Source organism: Branchiostoma floridae, chromosome 12 (genome assembly GCF_000003815.2).
Source record: "Branchiostoma floridae strain S238N-H82 chromosome 12, Bfl_VNyyK, whole genome shotgun sequence".
Taxonomy (NCBI): domain Eukaryota; kingdom Metazoa; phylum Chordata; class Leptocardii; order Amphioxiformes; family Branchiostomatidae; genus Branchiostoma; species Branchiostoma floridae.
In genome coordinates, this window is record NC_049990.1 from 14,940,869 (window position 1) to 14,965,733 (window position 24,865).

At 39.8% G+C, this 24,865-nt stretch overlaps 2 protein-coding genes across 4 annotated transcripts in view; one reads left to right on the forward strand and one right to left on the reverse strand.

Annotated features, from left to right (window-relative positions):
* The window catches only part of LOC118427752 (zinc finger protein 628-like), a 16,564-nt gene extending 11,353 nt beyond the window's left edge, over nucleotides 1-5,211 (reverse strand). The window contains exon 1 of the mRNA XM_035837675.1: nucleotides 4,991-5,211. The gene's annotated coding sequence lies outside the window, so the exon portion shown is untranslated. The remainder of the gene's footprint in view (nucleotides 1-4,990) is intronic.
* A 6,159-nt stretch (nucleotides 5,212-11,370) lies between these two features.
* Nucleotides 11,371-24,865, forward strand: part of LOC118427482 (5'-nucleotidase domain-containing protein 3-like) — a 47,867-nt gene continuing 34,372 nt past the window's right edge. For 2 of the 3 annotated variants that reach the window (XM_035837302.1, XM_035837303.1), the window contains exons 1-5: nucleotides 11,371-11,580; nucleotides 13,678-13,853; nucleotides 14,567-14,697; nucleotides 15,701-15,791; nucleotides 22,217-22,288. In XM_035837302.1, the coding sequence (XP_035693195.1) occupies nucleotides 11,409-11,580; nucleotides 13,678-13,853; nucleotides 14,567-14,697; nucleotides 15,701-15,791; nucleotides 22,217-22,288 (642 nt within the window). In that variant the 5' untranslated portion in view covers nucleotides 11,371-11,408. Of the gene's footprint in view, nucleotides 11,672-13,677; nucleotides 13,854-14,566; nucleotides 14,698-15,700; nucleotides 15,792-22,216; nucleotides 22,289-24,865 lie in introns of all 3 variants that reach the window. The other variant, XM_035837304.1, reaches the window with a different exon arrangement.

The window sequence follows — 24,865 nt, forward strand, 5'->3', positions numbered from 1 at the left end:
CGACCTTAAGGGCCCGGGCGCGGGCAAAAAATTGGTATCACGGGAAAATTCCCTTTTCCCCGCACAAGAGAACATTAGCCAATGTTGAAAATCGCGAACCAACGCAAGGGAGGCTACATCTCAGCACACTGTGGAGTTCGTTCACTGCGGCACTGTTTTGTTATTTTCACGATTTTTAATAATTTAGATATTGTGTGTGTAATACACAAAAGTATGACTTAGAAGACAACAAAACATACAAAGCGGAAGAACATTCGTTCTTTATCTCTGAAATTCGTTGAGTCATCTACGATCCCCGCAGTGCCGTACCGGTGCCCCAAGTGCAGTGAGAGAGTCCACCTTTAGTCTCTACCAGACTCCGGCCTGGACGAATACTAGTAATAGTGGAATTTGGCCAAGTTAGGAAAAAAATTATTAGGAGTTCATTGGCCTAGGAGCGAACTGTTCGACCGCTAGCTGGATACACTGCAAAAGATTGACTGAAAACCCATGGCAACTTGTTTGTCCATATTTGGCCAAATTCTTCTCTTTTTCAATCTAGCTGACACGTCTGCCTGGAGACTAGCACGCTGTACACTTCATCTACGCTGTCGCCAACACAACAAAGCCAACCAGACGTCCCCACCCAGGGGATTCTCAAAAACAAAGGGCTTCCCTACCCCGCGGGAGTTACTGTGGGTATTTCTGAACAATACTTCCCCGCCCCGTCCAGCCTTCACGGCCATTGTTAACGAACAAAGCTCACGGTGTCGCCGATAAAGAGATTCCGGTTGACGCGAGTTCTAATCGTGTTTAAACGGGCCATGTTCGGGAGTAGGGAAAAATCTGAATCTGTATCATTGTAGCATGTTTATTTATGTGTGTTTTCAGTGTATAATTGCTAGACCTAGGCTAATGTGTTGGGAGTACGCAACGTAGAATCGAGGAGGTTAAAACTCCGTTCATCCGTCCATATATAACATGTTAAATCAGCGTTTCCGGTTAGTTTTATTCGTCGTTTTTGCCTCAAGAAATGTATGTGTTGTCTCCATTTGGAAATAAAAGAACGAATTTTACTTATCAAAAGTTCTTGTCCGTGTTTCCGGCATAACGATATCGCTTGAGATCACATTTCGATTCTATGTCAAGATTGTTCAACATGACTGTAATAAGTTTCTACCAAAATTAACACGGAATTGGCCAAAAAAGATAATTAAATTTGCCAGAGGATTGGGGCCAGGGATGGCAATATGCTCGGAGTATTGTAACCTATCTGGACAGCGGAATTTTCAAATGCTAGGGCAAATTTTCACTCTAGCTCTATTTGCCATGTTTCTGCATTTTCTAAAGCCCCAAAAGAAGTTTCAAATGTTTCGTGTATGCATTTTCAGACAAGGCATAAAAACGCAGAAAGGTGAAATTATACCTCAATACTACAATCCCCTCCTTGCTACAATAGACCGTGTTTTCGCGTGAAGTCTCAAATTTCTCCCATTTCTGCTAATAGATTTGTAAGTACCATTTTCGCCGCCCCCTTATTTGAGCGCATGGTTTGACATTCAATCTAAGTTTCTTTGCGGCCATTGTTTAAACCGAATGCAGTTCCTGTGTCAGACTCACTCCGGGGCGACCAAACGGTTCCAAATTACAGACCACGGCTCCGACTCCGGGATACTAAAGAGTAAACTTCGCCAAATCATGGATTTAGAAGCGGAGATTAATGGGTGCGAGTTCGAAGCCCGACATTAGGCCTCAGCAAGTTAATTTGATGGATGACATCCTATGCAGAGTGCAAAAATAATGAGATAGCGCGAAAAAAAACAAGATGGGTAAAAAAAGCCAAGATGGCTAAATTTTCAAAATGGACACCATAAAAAACGTTGTAACAAGAATTGACGTGACAGAACATGGTAGCACTGACAATGAACACTTTATTCCTGTATTCAAGACATGAACTTGTCCAGGAAAAGGGACACTAGTGTGGTACACTGGTATCACTTGCCAAGCTGGCAACTACATTCATGGCTTCCATATTGGTGTCACTTTTACAACTATCCAACAAGTTTCACTTCTGCAACTATACTAGTAGTCATGTCTACCTCCTCAGTGTCCCTTCTTTAAGTACAATCTTTAGGCTACAACACAGTACATTTTCCTATTTTGGTACTTTCTCGTCATGTTGACCATCTTCGAAGAAGAAAAAAAATCTTGTTGTTTTTTCTGAAATCAGGCGAAAATTAATGAGCGAGCTGATGTCATCCATAAAATTTACTTGCTGTGGCCTTAGGACTATTACCGGGTGACGAGTGAGTGAGTGTCGGGGATGGGTGGAAGGTACGCCGAGGGTGTGTCTGGCAACCCCCGCTGGGTTAGAAGAGAACTTGTATGCGTTTCCCTGGATAGAAATGTTTGACATTCTGTTTGTCGGTGCCAACCCCTGCCAAGAGGACACAATAGCCGGTCTTTTCCCCGTCCCGCGATCCGTGTCCAATCCACGAAAAACTAGTTTTTACAGAGAGGCTAGCCAGGAGTCGCACTAGGGGGGAAGCGAAGAGGTCGGGGAAACGACTTGGGAGCCGTGACCCGCAAATAACGAATTAAATAGGCCCTGAATATGCCGACAAAGCACACCATATTTGGGCATGGCGTATTAAGACGTTTCGAGCTGACAAGTTGTTGATGGACGAGTGCGCATGCCCGAACTTGTCTGCAAAGACATGTGGTTACCATGGTGACGTAACGTTGATATAGAAAATGTCTGGAAAGGATTTTTTATCAACATGGGAAAACATGGGGAATTATTTCACTTTGGTGCTTCCTCGTTAATATTTTGAAAAGTAGAAACGAAAATCTTGAGAAAACCAAAAAAGGTTTGTCTGTTATAGACTGTTATTTCACACGTGAATGCCATGCAGACACTTTTACAATATGATAAGGTATGGTTTACTTTATGTATTCACAAAAAAAGAGCGGTGAAATTAAGAATAATGGAGATGGTAGTTTGACACATTTTTCAAATATTCTACTTGTATCCAGAGATCTTCACAGATCGCGTTGCTATACACAAGTACGGAAAATCCTATTTTACCCTTTCTCCATGAATCCACAATTCTCTATGACTGACAGAGACTCAAATGGACGAGTTAAATTGTACCTTTCCGTTACCTTACCTAACACTTAAGAAACTTTTCAAGGAGATGGTCGGTTTAAAGGACTACAACTTGCTAGCCGCCTTAAGCTTGCTAGATAGAGATGCATGGTTGGACATTGTTAATGGCACCTCTTATGAGGATAAACTGAACTGAACTGAACATAACATGCGCATAAAATCAAAACGGGAAACTGTTCATTAGCTCGTGTTCACGTGGTCTTTATCACCAGACTCTACTTTTACCATCACCATAACCTTGGAGTTAAACACAGACATTAGACCTATATTGTAGGGTCTGTAGGTGTGTACCAGATGGCCACTTCCTTTCCAGACACGAAAGGTTTACACAAATCGTAAACTTCAAAACAAATGTCCATCGCCCACGCATGGCGGGTGACTTTAAAGTAGAAACACCTTGAGAGACACATTTCTTAAAGGGACTTTTGGCCCCAAAATTGACAAGATTCTCGATATAAACATTCATGTAAGTCACATGTACAGCCGCTTTTCAGTAAATTTGCATGATAAGTTGCAAAAAGGTCCGCTGAGTTTCTGAAATCATCTCAAACTACACAATCTTGTTGAAAACAAAACATACAGAACACCTACGATTTGAAATAGTCAGGGCTTCCTTTCTGCGATCAAAAGCAAATGCGGTCAAAACTCATCGACTGTATCAGGGCTATTAGAAAACAAGATGTCTGAACCAGAGCCATAACTGTTGGTACTACATATACATACACTCACACAGCACAGCGAAAACCCAAAGCCATATATTACGGTTAGACACCTTTTGAAGGACCTGAATGTTACAGAATGTAAACATGTCACCAATACAGTCATCTGTCAATAATTGCTACGGTAGTATCCTATCTAACTGACAGAGAGTACCATTACATCCGTATCCATAAACACAGACAGTGTCCCTGGCGAGGCCACAAAATTATCACACCAAGGACGTCCTTGAGAAAGTTAAACCGTAGTTACAGTACACACAACACACAAAATAGCCTTCCACATAAAATCATTACACAAAGTGGTGCCAGAAAGAGTTCTCAACTCTGTATCACGTATAAATGAATTACCTTTCTGAACTGTTGAACTGTGGCGATGGAGAGAGGAACTATCGTAGTACACGTTGTTAGAAACAGCCAACACACACGCGGCGCGCTAATAGTACAGCTGTGTTCTACTCCTATGAACACACCTTCTATCGTGACAACCACAATCCTTTCTATCCTACGGTTGAAGCTAATTACCCGAAGATGATCCCCCTGTCTATTGACGGACAGATTCACCTGACCAGGTGGCGAGGCGGCACATCCCGTCGGCGAGTCCGTAATCACAATCTTTACGGTCAACAACTTGACCCCAACAACCCCGAACCTCTAGTTATGACACCGGCGGAATCCCTCGCACAGCCACTTACAGTGTGTCAATCTCGCACGATTGTATCACAGTGTTGAGCAGGACAAATTGTGGATTAAGGAAGTTGTAGGGAGGGAGTTAAGAGATTTGTTCTTCATATTTATTGGAATTCCGAAACGGTAACAATGAAGAAAAATGGCTTCCTGTCACACGCTTGTGAATGCTAGTATTCAACAGACTACTTGTTCATTTGTTACAAATACAATATAGGTAATCATTTACTTTTATCTGCGGGGTAACCTATATCCGTTGTTCTTAAAACAGTGTAGTTAGTCGGCGAACGGTGGTTTCAAATTGCAATATTTTCATTACATTGCATTTTGAAATTACCGTCCGTCGACTTCATACTCCTATGTACTTGATACCCTGTTCTTAAAAACAACGGATATAGGTTACCCCGCGGATAAAGGTGAACTGGCAATAGATGTTTACCTGTCTTGTGATGTGCCGCAAGTAGACTAGTTCTCAAGGTGGCAAGCGATGTTCACACGTCCGTTTCTTCTTCCTTCTTGTTCTTGAGTAGTCTTTTCTTAGTTCTCGTAAACTTGAGTTCGGGAGAATCCTTGGCGACCTTGTCCTCTTCTCTGCGTTGCTTATTATGAGATACACCCCCGTGTCTTCGCGAGAAAGTCTGGAGTACTTTGCTCGGCTTCCGAGTGAGTCTGAAATTCAGAACAATAGACAACCTTGGACTTAGCAAACACGAGGAAAAACAAACCACAATGTATACAGTGCGATTGTTTACGTTTTCTTTTTCACGACAAAGGCTATTGAGATATTGAATAGTATTGACTGATACTGACACTAGTTTTATGTACTTACCTCTCTTAGTTCTTGAGATTGTGTATGCAATTAGCCCTCGGGCATGATTTTGCAAATAAAACATAATAATTAATAATTTGATAATTGCTTTTCAAGCATGTGATAATTGTTTGGCGACACCCTGTGAGAGCATAACAAAGCCTGTAAACTCTCTATTGATAGCTGGTCTTTTCACGTCGCTTGCCAACTATGTGTGAAAAGTTTATAGTCTTGTTAAACTTAATCGTTTGTCCATTAGGCGGGTTGTGCTTGTTCCACTCCACCCCTTCCTTTGCACCGTAAGCAAACAAGCTTCGTGCCGAAACGAGCGAGGAATTGTGAGACACCCTGGTCTTGACAATGCTCTTTCACACGCATCAAATCTCCCGGTAAGCTTGGACAAGAACCGAACAAATTACTTAAACACCAGCCAAATCTATCCCGAACAAAGCCGGAGATAGATGGAGTATTCCGTATTTATTAGTGCTCAATTTTTGTGTCTTACGGGGACATTAGATTTAGTTTTTGTGTACGAAGAAAATCCATGGACATATTGTACTATTCTTTGTGAGCAGGTTCCTTTTTTTTAGCCGATCTACGAGTGATTTAAGACCAATCATGCGGTACGAGTTAGAGGAAAGACCTTTACAAGGCAAACCTATTCAGAGTTGTCAGTGTGTAAGCTTGTATATTGTGAGCGCTTCCTTATTGTATCGAACATGCTCCACCGGAAAAACCCCTGCTGCGACAACGATTGTCTAGCTAACTCTTGTACACGTTTTACACGGAAATCCTTCTACAATTTTGCTCTTTTGTGGGGAGTTTTTCAAGAGGATTTGTGAAAATTACAGCCGAAACGGAATCTGTTTTTTCTCGCCCCAGGCGGGAAGCAAATTCCCCGGGATTGTAGTTGTTTATACATCGTGTAATTGCCCGTACAGGTGCAGTCTTATTGTGCACCCCCCTCTAGTAACCATTGACAGGTACGGAGCAGGTAAGGGGCGGGTTGTCTCACTGCTCACCTGTGAGCATCAACCATATAAAGTTTCACTCGACCGCTTTATGTTTGTTTCTCACCTGGAGTAGACCCGACATAACCGTCCCTGTCATTTTCAAGTCATAACAAGAAGTTCCTTGGCCATAAGAAGCAAAAAGGCGCGAGGCTCGTCGCATAATCAAAGGAAAATTGTAGAGGAAGATCTTCCATTCAGAGTCTTATTGTCCACAGGTATTGAAGACTCTTCCCTGCTGAGGTGTTAAGAAATGAATTTGCAGCTGCACACCTGGATTTAAGTTGTGAATGGCACCCCTGTGGATTGTTATGCCAGTCTTGTCGTAATTGCAGAAGATACCGCGCGATTCACGCTGACTCTATTCATCGCTATACCAGAATCTTTACTCCAAATCCCAGCCAACGATTGTCTTGCTCGCGAAGATTGTTGCACTGGATTTAGTCACACACAGGATTTCTTTTACACGTTTCGTGTCGGATGCACTTGTAACGCTAGCTTGAAATCCATTATGCAACATTAGGTCAATATTAGAAGTAGATTTTCCTAACATTTCTTTAAATAGAAAGTGAGAATTGTATACCAATATGTGGAGAGGGATGTTTAATGTAGCATCATTGCACCATACAAACTGTGACGTTTTAAACCAGTGTACAGTATGTTGTTTTTACGATGTTTAGAACAGAATGATCTAGTTTCAGATGGTTTCAGAAGCTTAGCAGACACCTTGTGTGGCTTGGTTTTGCACTGTACAGTTCACAAACACCAGAAACACGACATGATGATACAAATATCCTGAAAAGTTATGTATCATGTCATTCGCATGCAAAATAAAAATTATGGGGAATATTTTCAATTTCGGGGCCAAAATGTTACATGATAAGCCTTTAAACTTGGGGAAAAACACGGCTCACAAAAATCAGTGAGCGGAAGAATACGAGAGATTACCAGGTGTAAAGTGTGCTTCGCTCCGGCCTACCTTCTAGTCACACCTGGTATTTGTAACCTTGGGCAGCACACTGAACGAACCGTCACAAAAAAGACCATGGCGCCATGCTAGAAAGGTTAACAATTACGTTCAGAGATATAACCGATATCTGTTGCGTATTTTCAACATTATCAGATGACCTTAGAGTTTTCAGCTATTTTCCGAAAGTCATTGCATTGTACTACAGGCATGCATTGACTGACATTCGCCAGTGTATACGCGTCGAAATGGATATCTTTAGACTTTACTATACCGGAGATGCGATTTTCTTTTACTATCCAAGCAGAGGTTTGGCGCCGACTGTTTTTTTTCTTTTGGTGTGTTTTTAGGCGTTTCTGTCGACGGACATGAAGAAAAAGTGACAAAATTGAAAGCCTGACAAAAACACCTAAAACACGTCAAAAACGGTCGGAGCCGAACCTCTGCTTGGAGAGTATTTTTCTTTCAATTGGACCTGAGATAAAAAATGGTAGTCTCTAAGCAGACGCATCAGCTGGATGAAAATAGAATAATTTGGCCAAATAGGGACAAATAAGTTACTATGGGTTTTCAGTCAGTCTTTTACAGTGTATCCGCGGCCGAACGTTAACAGTTCACTCCTAGGCCAATTAACTCCTATTAGACTTTTATTCCTAACTTGGCCAAAGTCTCCTATTACTATTCGGCCAGGCGGGAGTCTGGTAGAGACTATGAAATGGGAGGAGTAGATAGAAATGGATGGGCAAATCTACCTGGATTAAAAACTGTTGTTTGTGTTGTTTGAAATATTTATAGGTGTTTAGTGTCTTGCGAACGGGGTCCCGCTGTGCCTAATACGAGCACCTGGGCGCTGGGTATGAAAGAAAAGAACTGAACAATTCTTCCCATGTAGTCTGTTTAGGATGACCTCATCTCATAAGGGACTACTCGGTAATGTAATCATTTGTAAGTAAATAATGGTTCTGTGTTGTTCTAAGCCATTGTTTGAGTTTTGAGATTTAAAACTGAAGACACCAAAACAGCAGTGAGCATTCGCAAACGTTCTCAAAACAGTGACGCTAAATTTGGGGACGAATGCACTTACAATACTTGTAAAAAATCTCCCCGCAAAAGCATTATTCGTACACCACTAAAGTTATTGGAACAGGCAACTTAAGAGAAAGTTTTTCAAGAAAACTTGGGGGATTAACGTAGATGTTTTAGTCGAGAAGTAAGAGGATAAATAGCACAAAGTATGCGTTGCAAGAATCAAGTGTGCAAAGACATTATATACTTGTATTGACTAGGAACGTTTGGGCAAAGTTGATTAAGCTTGGACAGAGTCATATCAATGAAATTACTATATCGCTCACTCTATAAAGTGCCACAGTTATGGTTCTTCTACTTCTATGTATCTGAAGCGCCACATTGCGAGGAAAACGAATTGTGAGCGGCGTGATTTCAACCAAGAATAATAACATATGACGTATCCACAGATACCATTGAAGACGAAACTAAACATATCTCCTGTATTTCTGTGTTCTCTAAAATAACCACTGGGGATTGTTATTACAGTCTCACGGTTTATGCCCACGTTCCATTTCTAAAAGGCTTAGGTCATGTTTCCAAACCGGGGCCCGGAATGTTTTAAGAAACGGAACATTAAAATGTATACCTAGAAATATACACATATTATGCCCATGAATCTTATTTTGACATTTTGTGTATTTCGATGTCTTTTATATCATTCTTTTCGCTCCCGAAAGCTGCCCGGACGGGTCCCGGTTTGGAAATGTGACCCAAGCCTAAACCGGGGCCCGGCCGTGCTGCTGTCGGGAGCGCGAAGGCTATGATATAAAAGACACCAAACTACACAAGACCTAAAGAGAATAGTCATGGGCCTTACTTGTGAATATTTTCACGTAAAAATTTCTATTTTTCCTACCGAGATCCGGTATCTCACTGCACTGCGGGGTTCGTTCGCTGCGGCAATGTTGCGTTATTTTCGCCGATTTTCATAGTATAGATATTGCGTGATATGTAAAAGTTTGACTAAGAAGACGACAAAGTACACAAAACGTAAGAAATTATCTCTGAAATTCGTTGAGTAGCTTTCGAATTCGAACCCCGCAGTGTTGCACCGGTGGCGCAGATGCAGTGAGATAGTGCATGAAGAGTAGCCATTCTTGCTAGTGTAGAGAAGTATTTGACTCAGTGTAGAGAAGTATTTGACTCCGCGCTCTGTAGTTGTGATATATAGCCTAAGGGTGACAGGCCCTGCTAACCGCCTAAAACACGATGGAAACGCAAACTATGCAGTAGGGGCACGCCACCTCGCAACACATGTTTACAACTTTTCCGTCTTAACGGTTTGGAAAAGAAGGTCTTTTAGTCTGAATCTCACCAGCGGTAAAACGCTATGTGACGTATACAACACACTACAAAATCTTACCCCTATTCTAAATATATTTGTTTCTTGGTAGCTTGGTTTATGGTATGCTTAAAGACTATCAGTCACATAATACAAAGTTAAAATGGTTATTATAGCAAAATCTACAAACGATAGACGGCTTATATACAGGAAATTCTAAACGTAAACCTATCTACAAAAAATATCATACGCGATCTTCAAAAGAATATGTAACATTGTAGCAACAAAAGAGATGTTATTTTCTTACAAATGAATGCTTATTAGACATAGCTATAGCTCATTGCCCTGTCAAGTTGTTAACAATTAGACTTAACACAGGAAGATTCCGACATACAATCAGGAACAATCGTTCAAATAAAAGTACCTGTTCACTGTTGAAGAAGCCGACAATGCGTCTTTCCTGGCATTGATGGGGGAGGGAAAGGACTGTGAAAATCAGACGACAAATTTCACCCACAAAAACGACTCGCACAGACACATCGCACTTGCAACAGTTTTATGGTTCATACATGGTGTGAGACCCTGTAAGGTAACGTTACCAACCCCCCTCGGGCACTGCCGGTGCTCCTGGCTGGAAGGGCTCGCAGAATGCCCGCTTTGTTCGCAGGTGCAAACCGGATAAAACATCTCACTGCAGTACTTGGGGCACCGGTGCGGCACTGCGGGGTTCGTTCACTGCGACACTTTTGTGTTATTTTCGTCGATTCCTTATAATTTAGATATTGCGTAATACGCAAAAGCATGACTTATTAGAAGACAACAAAATACACAAAACGTATGAAAATTCGTTCTTTATCTCTGAAATTTGTTGAGTAATTTTTTCGAACCCCACAGTGCCGCACCGGTGCCCCAAGTGCAGTGAGATATTACAACACCCCCCCCCCCCCCCCCCCCTCGGGCGCTGCCGGTGCTCGTGCCTGGGAGGGCTCGCAGAATGTCGGCTTTGTTCGCAGGTGCACCCCGCCTCGTGATAAAACATCTTATTCTGACAGAAACTTCAGGAGCGGATCATTCCGTATCACCGGGCAGGTCAGCGATTGTTAGCATGGGTTTGAAAACAGCCTTAGGTATATAGTGTTTGTGGGAAACCGTATGAGTTGTCACACTCACAACAGGGACAATAACCCTTTCAAGGCCTTGAAAAACACCTGCATCTAAAATGGAGACGTAAAGGTACTAGTATATAATGATTGTACTATCTGAGCAAGGACGTTATATCATATCTGATATAACGTCCTTGATCTGAGCGATCAGAACATAAAAACAAAGTCACTGTTTTTGTCAGGTTTCTACGTTATAAGTTGAATCTACCTTATTACAGTACATGGCGATATTTACACACCCTACGACTTGAATATGCTGAAAATTAGTCACAAATGTCAATTTGAAAGGAGATTTGAAAATTCAGAATTTTGCAGTTTGGACGCCAGAATTCTTAATTTAAGTTGTAAAAAGGTCCATAAATGTAAGAACCATTGCACTGTTGATACATTGAAACTTTTGCTGCAATTGTTGCATTCACATCATAATGCTTCTTCATAACCTGAATAGAATTTTTTGTCGTTTCGCGCCACAAACTTCAACTTCAACTCGCGCGCTTTACGTCATCGTGACGTCATAAATTACCCATAGTTCCATTTTGTCCCCAGTCTCAAAACAAAGATGGCGGCCGTGGTCAGAAATGGCAACGTTTGTTTTGCAATTTTTGGTAAATTTAGAGGATTTTCTCAGCGATTTGGAGCAGCAGCGTGCTCTAGGCAATGTAGTACAGTCACGGAGACTACAGAAGAGGAGCTCTGGCGGCAATATCACGATACAAATCAACTAGCACAGCGTGAGTACAAATATCATGCGCTCTCTGCGTGATCATATCAGCAGCAGACGACATTTGCATGATGTAATATTTACCGTCTGTTTACGACCAGGTATGCAAATTTGCAAGGGAATTGTTATTTACGTGTTGTATCATACATTATACGTTTCTGGTATTCAGCGGGAATCTGTATTGCCTTTTAGATAGGCATTTCGTACTCGTGTGTTCTAGCTGCTACGTGTTGACCCACATTTTCGTGACCTCTATATAGTTCACCCCCAGCAGACGACATTTGAATCTTGACTAGGTTCCCGCCATCGTTTGAAACGTGTGTAGAAAGGCATTCATGTAACAGTGGAAACCGTAAACGTTGATTCCACGACAGTGCTTGTTATGACATGTTTTAGTTTTTCAAAGATGTTATGGACGAATGGGATAGTCTATGTACTAGTAGCTTGATGAGGCCACTATAATTTGTTGGACTTGATCACACCACTTTATCAAATTTGGTATTCTCTATTCCTGACACATATTATAACCATATGAATTATGGTACGGTCACAGGTTGGTCTCAGAGATACGATACTGTAAGAAGTATACCTACCAGATGAACACTGGCATGGCACTCACTAAATGCAAACAAATTTATCATTCATTGCAGCTCTATGCTCATTGATTTCAATTTATAATTACCTCCATGAAATGTCATGGAGGTTATATTTTACCCTGTGTTTGTCTGTGTGTCTGTGTGTCTGTCTGTCTGTGTGTAAACAAGATAACTCAAGAACGGCTAGACGGATTGGTTTCATACTTGGTGTGTTGGTGGGATGTGATGAAAGCTGGAAATGATTAGATTTTGGGCCCCCTAGCGGCTCCGCTTGGTACTGCAACGCAACTTCCGGTTTTGCCATCTCGGTGTTCTGAACATGCTATGGTCACGATTTTTGAGTATTAGATAGCTCTTGTGCTCAGGAAGAAATGACATAAGTTTGGGCCCCCTAGCGTCTAGTTTTAGGATAGCAGGGGCATTTTTGTCAAAAACTTCTGAAGAGGATAACTCAAGAAGGGAACAGAGGGTTTTCATGATTTTTGGTATGTAGGCACCTTAGACAACGTTGTACAAGATGAGATACTAATTATGCAAAATAGGAGTACATTTGCATAATTAATGAGAATATTCTATCATAGCAGTTTTTTCAATGTATCTCTTGTTCCCAACATGCTATGGTCTTGACATTTAGGCGGTAGATAGCTTTTTGTGTCATGACGAAGTGGAGTAAGTTTCAGCCCCCTAACATTTAATTTGGGAACTGCAGGGGCGTTTTTGTCAAGACATTCCAAAGTGGATAACTGCAGAAAGGATTGACAGATTGGCATCATATTAGGCATGCGGGTACCTTAGACAAAGATGTTCATAATGATATACATGTTATGCAAAGGAGGACTTAATTTGCATAATTAATGAGGAAATTGTATAATTCCATTGTTTTCAATAACTGGACTTCAATAAATGTAACACATGTTAATTATGATAGGTGGAGTATAAGCAGATACCAAATATGGTAATGAGGAGCTTATTTGCATAATTTATGTAAAAATTGCAAAACCGCTTTATGATTAATAATGGGAAGTTTATAATTGTGACATGGGTACGTTAGTCAATGATGAACAACACCATGCATAAATTATGTCTGTGTGTTAGTCAATTTCATTAAATTTAGGAAAGCTCTAAATTTTCATGGAGGTATGAGGTCGCCGAACTCTAGTATTAAAATTAATGTAATTGTCAGAAAACTATTCATATTAGTAGTGTCTCATCTTTCAGCTTAGATTGTTCAGCTTTATTGTAAAAAAAATTACTTAGGTTATGTATTATATATATCTATTGTATATGATGTGATAATTAGCTGGACAGGTTATACCAATACTGCAGATACAGAAGTTTTATGAATGACAAATTCAAGAGTATAGAACATTCCTGATATAATTGTGCTACTGTTGTCAAGACAGATGCTCTATAAATAAAAGTGTATACACACACATATTAATATTGTTGAATTTTAACTATGGACATAATTATCAAATCACCCGATGACATGTTTTCTTTTTTTTTTCCAGAACAAAAACCCTTGTGTAAGATCAACCCCACCTCGGTGTTTGCCAACAATGAACTGTGCATGGGAGATGTGGAGGTGTACGGGTTTGACTATGACTACACGCTGGCTCACTACACGGACGAACTCTACCCTCTCATCTACAACCTCGCTAAAGAAAGGCTGCTCATGAGAAACAAGGTTCCTTTTTCTTTTTCAGATACAGTCAAACCTGTCTAAGAAAACCACTCAGGGGAACTACTGTAAATGCAGAAACTTTCGCGGTTTAATGTTCGCGGTTCCGCGGTGGCCACTTCAACATGAACTTAAAACATTTTTCCATGTCAGTAAGAGACTACTGTGCATGGTGCTATCGTGAACTTAAAACCACTGCGAAAAGTCCCTTTTCCCGCTACCGCGAATTAAATCCCCGCGAACTTAAATACATTTACAGTATAAGCTCTAGTATACTGTTATGTGGATAGGTCGCCACTGTAGGATTCTTAAAGCTTGTGTTTATAGGAAAATTATCTAAGTAAGAGACCACCAAAAAGTGACCACATTGGGCAAATGGTCCTTATGTAGAGGTTCTTTCTGGTACAGGTTTGACTGTGGATGTTTGTGCAATTAATTTAGTCTTAAGACAGATTATGTCAAGATTTCATAATTCCTACAGTAGATAGAGAGTGATAAGTTTGAGGATACATGCAGAAAATATGATAAACTTAATTTGTTATTTGTTGATATAAGCTATTCCCTAAACCCTTCAGAAACGTACTAGTAGTGTGGTTTCAATATTCTAGCTAAAGTTTTTCTGCATTGGTCCTTACATTGATAGTTTTGATTCAAGACTAGAATAATTGTGTACTAAATAAATATTGTTTTTCTGAGGCAAACTTGTACATTGTTTCCAGTACCCAGAAAGTATCATGGCTCTAGAGTACATTCCCGGGTTTGCGGTGCGAGGCCTGCACTACGACATTGAGAAGGCACTCCTGATGAAGATAGACGCTTTCCACCATATCCAGCTGGGCACTGTATTCAGGTATTTTAAAATCCTATCTTCATGTAAACATGTCTAACATAACTGTGAAAACTTTGTAGAAATGAATATAAGCTCTACTCTATGTACCCTTGTTTTCTTGGACCAGTAAAGCCCCAAAACGTATGGATGCCTGCCAATACAAGTAGAATGTGTTCATTTTGTAATTGGTCCAAAATCCAGTCCACTGATTTTTTTCATGTCTGTTTTTCGGACAGTTTTGTATCGGTACGATGCACCAGTCCCAATCTCTAATCAGTTCTATGAATTGTAACAGTGGTGTTCAAGGACTGCTAAACCGAAGACGCCTAACGGCTTAAGCCTTTTGGCCGAACGGTTTGCACGTCCGATTTGTGATCCGGCTGCCCGGGTTCGGCGCGGGTTCGAATCCCGGGAGTCGGGATGTTGTTTCTTTCTGTTCTACTCGCCCCTCTGGTTGTTTCACTGGTTCCCATGCCGACCCTGTGAGTAACAGGCTAGCGGATGTGCCACACAGGGATGTCGAACTCGGAGATTCGAGGACGAATCTTGAAAAGAAAAGGGGGAGTAGTGTAACAGTGGTGTTCAAGGACTGCTAAACCGAAGACGCCTAACGGCTTAAGCCTTTTGGCCGAACGGTTTGCACGTCCGATTTGTGATCCGGCTGCCCGGGTTCGGCGCGGGTTCGAATCCCGGGAGTCGGGATGTTGTTTCTTTCTGTTCTACTCGCCCCTCTGGTTGTTTCAGAATTATGATTGAGGAAATTTGCATATTATTGATTCATTGATTTTCAGTACAAACTAAATACAGCTGTTATAGTTAACATCACATGGTTACATGCATGTATGAATTCTAGTTGCCATAAAGGTGTCTTCAGAAATGTTTTACAACAGTACTTTTCCTCAGAATTACTTGTGTGCTTTAGGTTTTGTTCTTGTTTAATGAGAAGATACTAATGTCATATTTCATATAATGTCACATGAAGTGTAAGTAAGTGTAAGTAACACCAGTTTGAATCTCCCACCAGAGGCCATCAGCAAGTGAGTGATGCGGAAGTGTTTAGCCAGTATGATGGTACACATGTCCCTGTGGACTACATGAGCTCCTTCCATGGCAGGGTGAGTATGGTGGTTATGTCTCTGAAGTATTTTAGTATGATTGTTTCTGTAGTTTCCCTGTTTGCCATGTGATACTGCATTGATTTACTTCATGTATAGGACCACAGGAAGGATAGGTAACAGAAATGTCAGGCTATTGTGGATCCAAATAAAGTTAAAGTCATGCTTAAGAAGTGCATCTTCCTATTTTAGTTTAGAAAGATGATCAGTTGACCATATGTGAGGGTTATAATTGTGATGTAAATATGAATATGTGCTGAGGCCAACAAGAACCTAAGTATGTAACATATGTTTCCTCCACAAGAACCAAATGCTAGTCCCTTTTCCCAACCACTAGAATACTGTCCATGATATCAAATGGATTTACAGTACTTAACATTACTGATGCATAGATAGATAGTCATCTCCTGTATACGTCATACGTGAATTTGCTGATTGTTATTTTAATTCTTTATATTATCAAGGTTTTGCTTCATTTTCTTTTTAGGTTATGGTATTCTACTACTAGTACTAGGGAAAGTTTTCATTGGGTTAGATGTAAATTGCAGCCATTGAAATTTAAGTAAAATCAACAGTATGAAGTGTTATTTAACATTGAATGGTATGATCAGATAACATCAAAAGTCAAAACAGGAAACTTGACTTGAACATAGTCATTCCAAACCAAGGTGTGTCAGGAACTGTATCCTGTATCAATCTGTCTTGAGTGTCTACCAACTTTTCATCAAAACTGTATATTAAGATAACCTACTACATAATTATGAAAAGACCAGTTTGGTAACCAACAATACTAGCAAGTAACTTGTAAACATCAAATGGTTCACTATTAGCTATTTTTGCTCTGTAAAAAACATTATTTGGATCGTAGTGGTGTCCAAATCAAAATGGTTTTGCAAACTATTAAGAGCGCCTTGAACGGAATATTTTGGGGCTAACATTAACCCTTTATGTCAGAAACATGAAAATTACTAATGACACACATATGTCAAAAAGTGGTAGCAAATGTGAGTTACATCAAGATTTCTTATATTTAGAATATTTCAAACTTTAGCGCCAAAATATGACATAGAGTACCTTTAAGTCAAAGTAGTTTCCCTTATTTAGTCAAAGTAGGTAGTTTCCCTTACTTTCTCTAGCCTAGTCTAGGAAAGAAATTGCCAAATTGGGAACAAGAAAGTTTAAGTGACAAACTCACCAAGACTTGCACTAAGAACTCTCTAAAGGCCAAAGAATGAAAGACATTATTTCTGCTGTCTTATAGTGACACAGGCAATGCCTTAGAAGGCCACAGGTTCCTGTGTTTACACAACAGTAGAGAATGTCATGTGCCGAGTGTCCTTGCGTGTTGTGGATGACTGGTGACCATGTATCTGTGTAGGAGCCATGCCTGGGCACCTTGTACATGTCTATGTTTGTTGACAGTACAGCCCATCTGGCTGTAAAGCTCAAGGAAAATGCTTAAAGGTGGCAGACTGGCTTAAAAGAAAATTATAACGAAAAGACAATAATTGTATTGTCTTTAAGATACTTGGTAGTCCAATAAGTATCTTAATTTGGTACATAGTCATGAACTTGGATATACTCTTTGAAAGTACTTTTGTTAGTATATTGTGTTTCCCACTTGTCATAAAGACCCCTTGTAAAATTGGCTATGATTATTGCAAACAAATGTCATCTACATTGGGAGCTTTTCAATTCATCTTTCTGTTACTCAAATCTCTGTTTCAGTAATTACTTTGCCTTCTGAACAAATCAATTGCAAGAAGCTATCAACTACTAAAAAATCACGACCATATGATGTCCAGAACTTGAGATATCACAGCCGTAAGCTCTGCTGCCATACTTAAGAAAGCTGCTAGTGGGCCTGCTATCAAACTTGACGTTTGGTTTCCCAACCCCCACCCACCTACCAAATATCATGAAGATCCATCCACAATTTCTTGAGTTATGCCTTTCACAAACAAAACATGTACAAACAAAGAGCACCTAAACATAACCTTCTTGGCAAAGGGTCGGCACAAATATGATATTTCTGAAAGCAGTTTGATATGGATTAGACAAATGCTGACTTGTTTTACAATGATGGGAGAGTTGTCGATCAACACCAATAACAAGCTATCCGGTAGTGTTAGATTTACGATTTGCGCCAGGAAGGTTGGGCAAGGTAATGACTGTCAAAAGAAGAATTATGTGTCCTGGCACATACTTTGAACGGGGCCAAGTTATGGTGTCACTCAGAATACGTTACGTGTCAGGATTCATTACTAAGCAGCACTGGTGGCATGATGTGTTTAAAGTGTACAAGTGTTTGTACTTGTAATGAATTCATTATGAAAACAGTATACATGTCTCCACACAAGGTCTTGTTATTGTGTATCCCTGTTATTCCAGGTATGGCTCAGAGTAGAACAGAGTAGACCATTTCCTGTTTGTACTTCAACACTCGAGACAATTTCAACATGTCAGTCATTTTCCAATGTATTCCCACGCAGCGTTGTGTACTGTGAAAAAGTTTCATACTGGCTGTGTATTTAGTACGTATACACACCTGTACAAATTACCTGTACAGGTAAGGTACAGGTCTGGGACATGAACACACTTCAATGCTTGGTGAGACAATCTTAAAGACAAGTCCTTTCTCAAAGATGACAATTTTGACCATCTAGAACTCGAACAGAAAGGAGAAAGCTTAAGGGGGTATCTCACTGGACTGTGGTACATTCGTGTTGTCGTTGCATTCTAAATCGGGTTTGCGTTACCCTTGACTTTATAAAAGAAATTTTATGCAAAATGTTCAAGCATGACTAAAAATACAACAACAAAGTCCTAAAAATGTTTGTTTTTGTCTGTGAAATTTGTTGCACACTTCATTGCAATGTCTCCAACATTAAAAAACAACAACATATATTACCGCAACTTTAGTGAGATACCCCCTTCAGGTAAAGCAATGAGAGGAACATACATCATGTCTTTTTAATAGAGGGGCTGCAAACCTTAGTCACATTGATCATGAACTTGGAAATCTTTTTTCATCTTCTAGTTTGTCAGACTCAAATTGTGAAATAGTAGAACAGCACTGATTTTGTCATTATCATAAGAGGGTCTGCATGGGGGGTCCTGACAACGATTTACGCTGAATTCAGAAGAACTCCCTACGTATTACGCTAAATCAAGGAAGGCAATTACGCTAAATTTGATCGCCTCGCTATGAATAACGTAGATAAGATGGTTTTCCCCACGAGTTATGGGAAATAAAAATAGGCTGCCTACCCCTTAGGGAAAAGAGCATGCAGACTCTCTTATAATTCAGTCCCCTTGTAATCACTGGGGCTGAAGTAGAAATATTTTACAGGAGACATTGATGTATGATCTCAGGTCTCTTGTCTAATTGTGTTTAGGTGAAGCAGCCTTGGCGTCAGCCGGCAGCCGGTTATCTTGTCTCGCTAACGTTATCTTAACATCTCTTGTCCCACGTACAATGCAGCGATTTCATTTGGTGACGTGCCTTGAGGGATCGGCTGGTAGGATCAAACGTAGACACATCTTCGGACATAACTTTTGAGTGACGTATTCTGTTGTATTAACAGTTGTGATGAGCAACACAATTTTCAGGTCATTGCACCTGTTAAAAAATTTTAAATCAAATCTTGCAGGACTGTCTCCAGCTTAAATTAGAATTTTTCTCTGTTTGACTCATCGTATGGACAAATTTGTTGTTGATTTTTGTTGTTAAAACCGTCATTTTAAGCTTAGCGAAAATACAAAAATGTACATTTTCATTCAGTTCCATGTCATGAAGATCAGATGTTTTCGACAGTTGGTGAAATTTTTGTTCATCCAAACAATCAACTTTTCCGTTCTGCATTGTAGTGTCTTGGATTAACAGTAACTGTGTCTGTTATAAATCAAGTTGAAGAAAAAAGTATCTATAAAAAGTCAACTGATAAATTTTCTTTCTTGTAGGGCAAAAACGGTTGTTATTTAGAAGGCTGACAAATTTCCACACTAATATTCCAAGCCTTTTGGCTGCATGTATCAAAAACATTCATTTGTTCTCCCAAGTCAGGGAGAACAACAAATGTTACAACTGTTACAGTAATTATGATAGAAAAGCATGGACAACTAAAGAGAGGAAATTTTGTTCTATGAAAGTATGATAATGGCTATGATTAAGCACATCTTTGAAGTCTTGATATTACCATACAACGAGAATTTTAACAGCTTTCCTAAAATATGTCAGCTAAGTTCAACATACCTGTATATAGACTAAGATGCCAAAGGTATGGAACAGCAAAGATCAAAGGCACTTAGCCGCAGAGAGACGGAGACTCCCATGCATCGCTCCTCTGTCTGTGTCTGTTTGTAAACGACACTCCCAGGAACAAAGGCCTTGTCCATTAACCAGTCCATTGGATTTGAAAAAAAAGCACGTAAATTCTGGCTAGGCAAGCACTCTGCTTCCAAGATTCAGTAAGAGATATATAACTTTTTCAATGTTGGTGAAAAGTTGTGTAATTTATTTGTTTAATCAGAAGAATGAAGAAAAGAAAAACCAGTTTAGAAGTGTTATGTCTGTATGCACATTACAAAATATCCCTGAAGTTAAGCACTTTATGCAGTATTTGCATTTAGTGTTTGAGCCTTTTAAGGTAAATGCTTTAGAATTATTCTTTCTATTATGAGATTTTTGTAAGTTTTTTTTTTAAAGAGAGGAAGTACTACTTAAGGGATAAAGGCCATCAAGCAAAAAAATTCACTTTTAACATAGGGATTTCACTTAGACTATAGTCCATGCTGAAAAACGTGCTTTGTTAGCCATGTCCTTACACAAGATGTTCCTGTTTTCTTAAGAGGACATAACAATCAGGACAAAGTTCTGAGCTTCTTCCCCAGATGCCTAGGTAACTGCAGTGTTGTTAATGACCACAATGGCCGTCTGTTTCCAAAACTCCGGCAGGGAATCCAAACACGTAGACAGACATCGTTGGGGAAACAATACCTTAATAAGAGGTGGGGCCGTTACGGCAACCTTATCTTTGTCAATGACATAGTGCAGGCTCGGAGTTAGGAGTAGAAATGGGGGATAAGAGGCGCCAGCTATTGTTCGGAGCCCCGTGATGACGCAGGGTTATTTGTGTGTTATCAGTTAGAGCACCTGTGTCTTGCAGACATGTGGGCTAGTCTGTTTGGTCTGAGACGAGCAGTGGAACTTTCAGGATTTGAACTATTTTGTCAAAGCTATGAGCACCTGGTCTTGTGCCCTGACGATCAACGTTCATTCGTGTACTTTAAGGAACTTTCAGGATTTGAACTATTTCGTCAAAGCTACGAGCACCTGGTCTTGTGCTCTGATGATCAACGTTCATTGGTCACAGTACTTAAAAGAATGACATTTTGTACTTAATATAGTAAGCAAGCTTTCTAACTTTTGATTCATAACAAAGGCTGTCATATATAAAACATGCTGGAATATATAGTATACTGTAAGAGATAACTGTTCAGAATGCAGTCTTAATTTTACATCAGGAATACACCTCATATTTGTGGGGAAACGGCCGACATCAAGACAAAGGATCAAAATACCAAAGCCCTTGTAGTTACTCCAAGCATTTCCACTAAAACAAGGCCGACAGAGACTTAGAGGTTTGGTAAGAAGGAAGTTGCGGGAACGGCAAGGGCAATGGCAATTTACCAGCCTTCGCTGTCTAGACTTTGTGTCGCTATCTCGCTATCGCGCCGATGGGAGCAGAGATGGACAGAAAAGGAGCCGCGATCACAATCAAGATTTTTTGGTTCCGTACGTCTGTTGACGTACATTCTTGACATTTTGGGGACGGCAAATGGCCGCAATTATTAATGCCCTTGGCATGCAGGTTTTGAAGTTTTCTTTTGAAGCCCAGACTATGATGTATTATGATAAAGCACTCAATACATATGGCAAGGGAAACTATGGAGAAAGAAACAAAGCAATAGAACCAGAATGCAGTACCAAATCTCAGTCAAAAATCTTGGCGGTAGACCTGGTTATAAAAGAAAAGGGATTTCCAGTATTGCACAGTTGTTGAAGAGATGTCACTTAACTTCCCTTTCAATTTGAAAGTAAGAGATATTCCCACCATTGCATTTGTGTTCAAGGACAAAAAAGGAAGCTTTTGATTGTTTTTCCTAGTAAGCAGAATGAAAAAGTGATACTGTGTTGGGTTCCTCTTTTGAAGTCAATTGTGTAAAATGTTCTCTATTTAATGGTAAACCAATTAAAGACAGGTCATTAACCCAGCGAATAAACACCTTGTAAAACAAATAAACTGAAACTGCACTGAAAAGATGCCACGCTCTTGTGTAACTGTTTGCGCTGTACCGTACTGTTTTGCGGAATGTCGGCCATCCTCGCAGGTGTCTCATGTTTGTTTATGTTTGTTCTGCAGGGTAAACAGATGGTACAGCTGATGGACATGTTCTCTCTATCTGAGATGGCACTACTGTGTGACATCACTGAGGTAAGTGATGAGAAAATTTTACATCTTTGGTTGAATCTATAGGTGAAATATTAGAACTGAGTGCAATCTGTTGCACACTCTTTTAAAAGTTAGAAGTCTAAAATATAATGCATATTTAATAATAAAAAGTGATATACAGCCAAACTTGCATAAGGACCACCTGGCCAGTGATATACAGTCACCTGGCTGATATGGCCACTTTTTCCCATGGACATCACGAATTCTGTTCTCAGTGACCACACATAGACCATATATGAACATTTAATTGGTCTTATAGTTACGGGCAGATTTTGACTGCACAAGTCATGTCTGTAATAGCTGCGATAGTGAGTGAGTACTACATCAAGTTACTGCACAAGTCATGTCTGTAATAGCTGCGATAGTGAGTGAGTGAGTACTACATCAAGTTATGAAACTTAGACAGTCCCTTGGTGTCTGATTCTAAACATAGTTGTCAAGAGTTAAGAATTAGTTAATAGCTCTTTATAATGTTCAGTTCTGTCAGGATTGCACAATCGTCGCAATGACACCATGGCTGGATAAGGTACAATGTAATACCATCATAGATAATCAGCTTATTGTCATTTGAATCAAAGGTTACCTTCCCATCCACCTATAATACACCTGCTGATATACCCATTAATGTCACATTAACTGCACATCAGGTTCTGCACGTTTGTTCTTGATCAGAACGAGTGCTGTGATTTGGCGGCTCTTTTTACGATCAAACTCCGCCCCTTTGCCCGCGTGATAAATAAAGGGACAAACCAGCGGTGGCAGCCCGACTCTTTGATGTCTCTTGGTTCCGTTAATTGTGATGTGAAAAAAATATCAAACAAGATGTACGATGCACTTGCACTGTCTAATGACTTGCCAGGTCAGAGAAAGTTCATCACGAGTTTTCAGAGATGAACACTAGTCTGATTGTCCAGGGCAAGTGAAAGTGCTGATCGGGCAAGTGCATGTCCTACCCCACTTGCCTGATCGGGCAAGTAAGAGTTTTCCATTGAAAGAGATGTTGATTTACTTGTTACTTTCTACTGTCATAAAGTTAGATAATTGATAACAATGATATTTCATGCTTTCCATAATCTCTATTGAACAGAGTAACTTTTTTTCAAAAACAGGTGAAAATGAATTCAAGCAGAGATGTCATACTTAGGATTTAATTTACATAGCTAAACTTTATGATACATGTATTTGATATCCTAAGTTATGGGAAAGAAAAAATATCATTGTAGAAGCTGATTACTCTTCGCCTCATCTTATTTGAATGAAATATGCAAATACTGGATACATGTATCTTTTTTCCCAACCAGGATGTTCTTATGTTTATGTATTTGCTTGTTTTCTCTCTCTAACTAAAATTTGAATGAAGCTATGTAGCCATTATCAGTCAGAAAGACCATATCATGTCCAGGACAAAAAAAATACAAAAAAGGAAGTTCTGCTGCAGTAACAAGGTCACACACTAGAGGGCCCTATGTTGACCCTCGTCTTCCCAATCCCTAATGACCTACACACAAATAAGTACCAAATGCCTTTCCATTCATACAATGATTCTTAACTTAAGTTATGTTAATTGACCACAAATATCCATAAATGCAAACACACACATAGACACAAACACACACAAACACACACAAACACCAAATACTATACATCCATTTTTCATGGAGGTATTAACACTGCACAGATCTACAGATGTTTATCGAGGGACCCTTACAGAGTCCAGACGGTAGGGTCGAGACCTTAATGTTGAGACATGGAAGATGCTATCTCCTCTCTATTGTCACAAGATTCCATTTAAATCTCCAGCTATTGTGACGGGACAGGTTCTTTTGTCTGCGAGCATTTTCCCCTCTGGCACGTCATCTCTCAATGACTCGTGCTATCAAGAAAACCATCAGTTTATTGATATAATTACAGAAATAATGAAGAAAGAGAATTTTGACTGCTCTACAACACTATGAACTTAACCTCATAATGTTTAATCTGTAAAAACTTGAGCAGATTGAAAAGAATTCAATTTGGCATTCTTTTTAATTGTACATTGTGTAGTTAGATGCTTTATCTGATCAAACTTAAAGTTCAAAATGATGATTTATGTAAATGTTTCAACCTTAAGACTCAAAGGTCTTGCTTTTAACATTGTAGTCTGTGTATGGCACAGTTCCACTGACAAACAGAATAGGTGGCTCATGGTGGCAATGCTAGAGCAACTCATTACAACTTTTTTCTTTGCCATCCTTCAACAGTTTTTTCCACAATTTTTGAGGGGTTTTGGTTTGACTAGCGCTAGCTGATATTGGAATAGGATGAAATTGTGGACTCTATATCTTTAACACTTCATCATATTTGCTGCAGGTAAGCAATTGAAAGAATCAAGTATAACTAAGTTGAAGGTCCATTTAGGGCTGATGACTCCAGAACCCATTCTTTACTGTCCCTGGACAGAAATTTACCTGTTTGGACAAAAACAATATTGACCCCATCTGTCCAAAAATGACAGATTTTACAAAGAAAATCAACAGACAAAAATTTATGGTGAATTCCATTCTTTGTGTAGGAATAAAG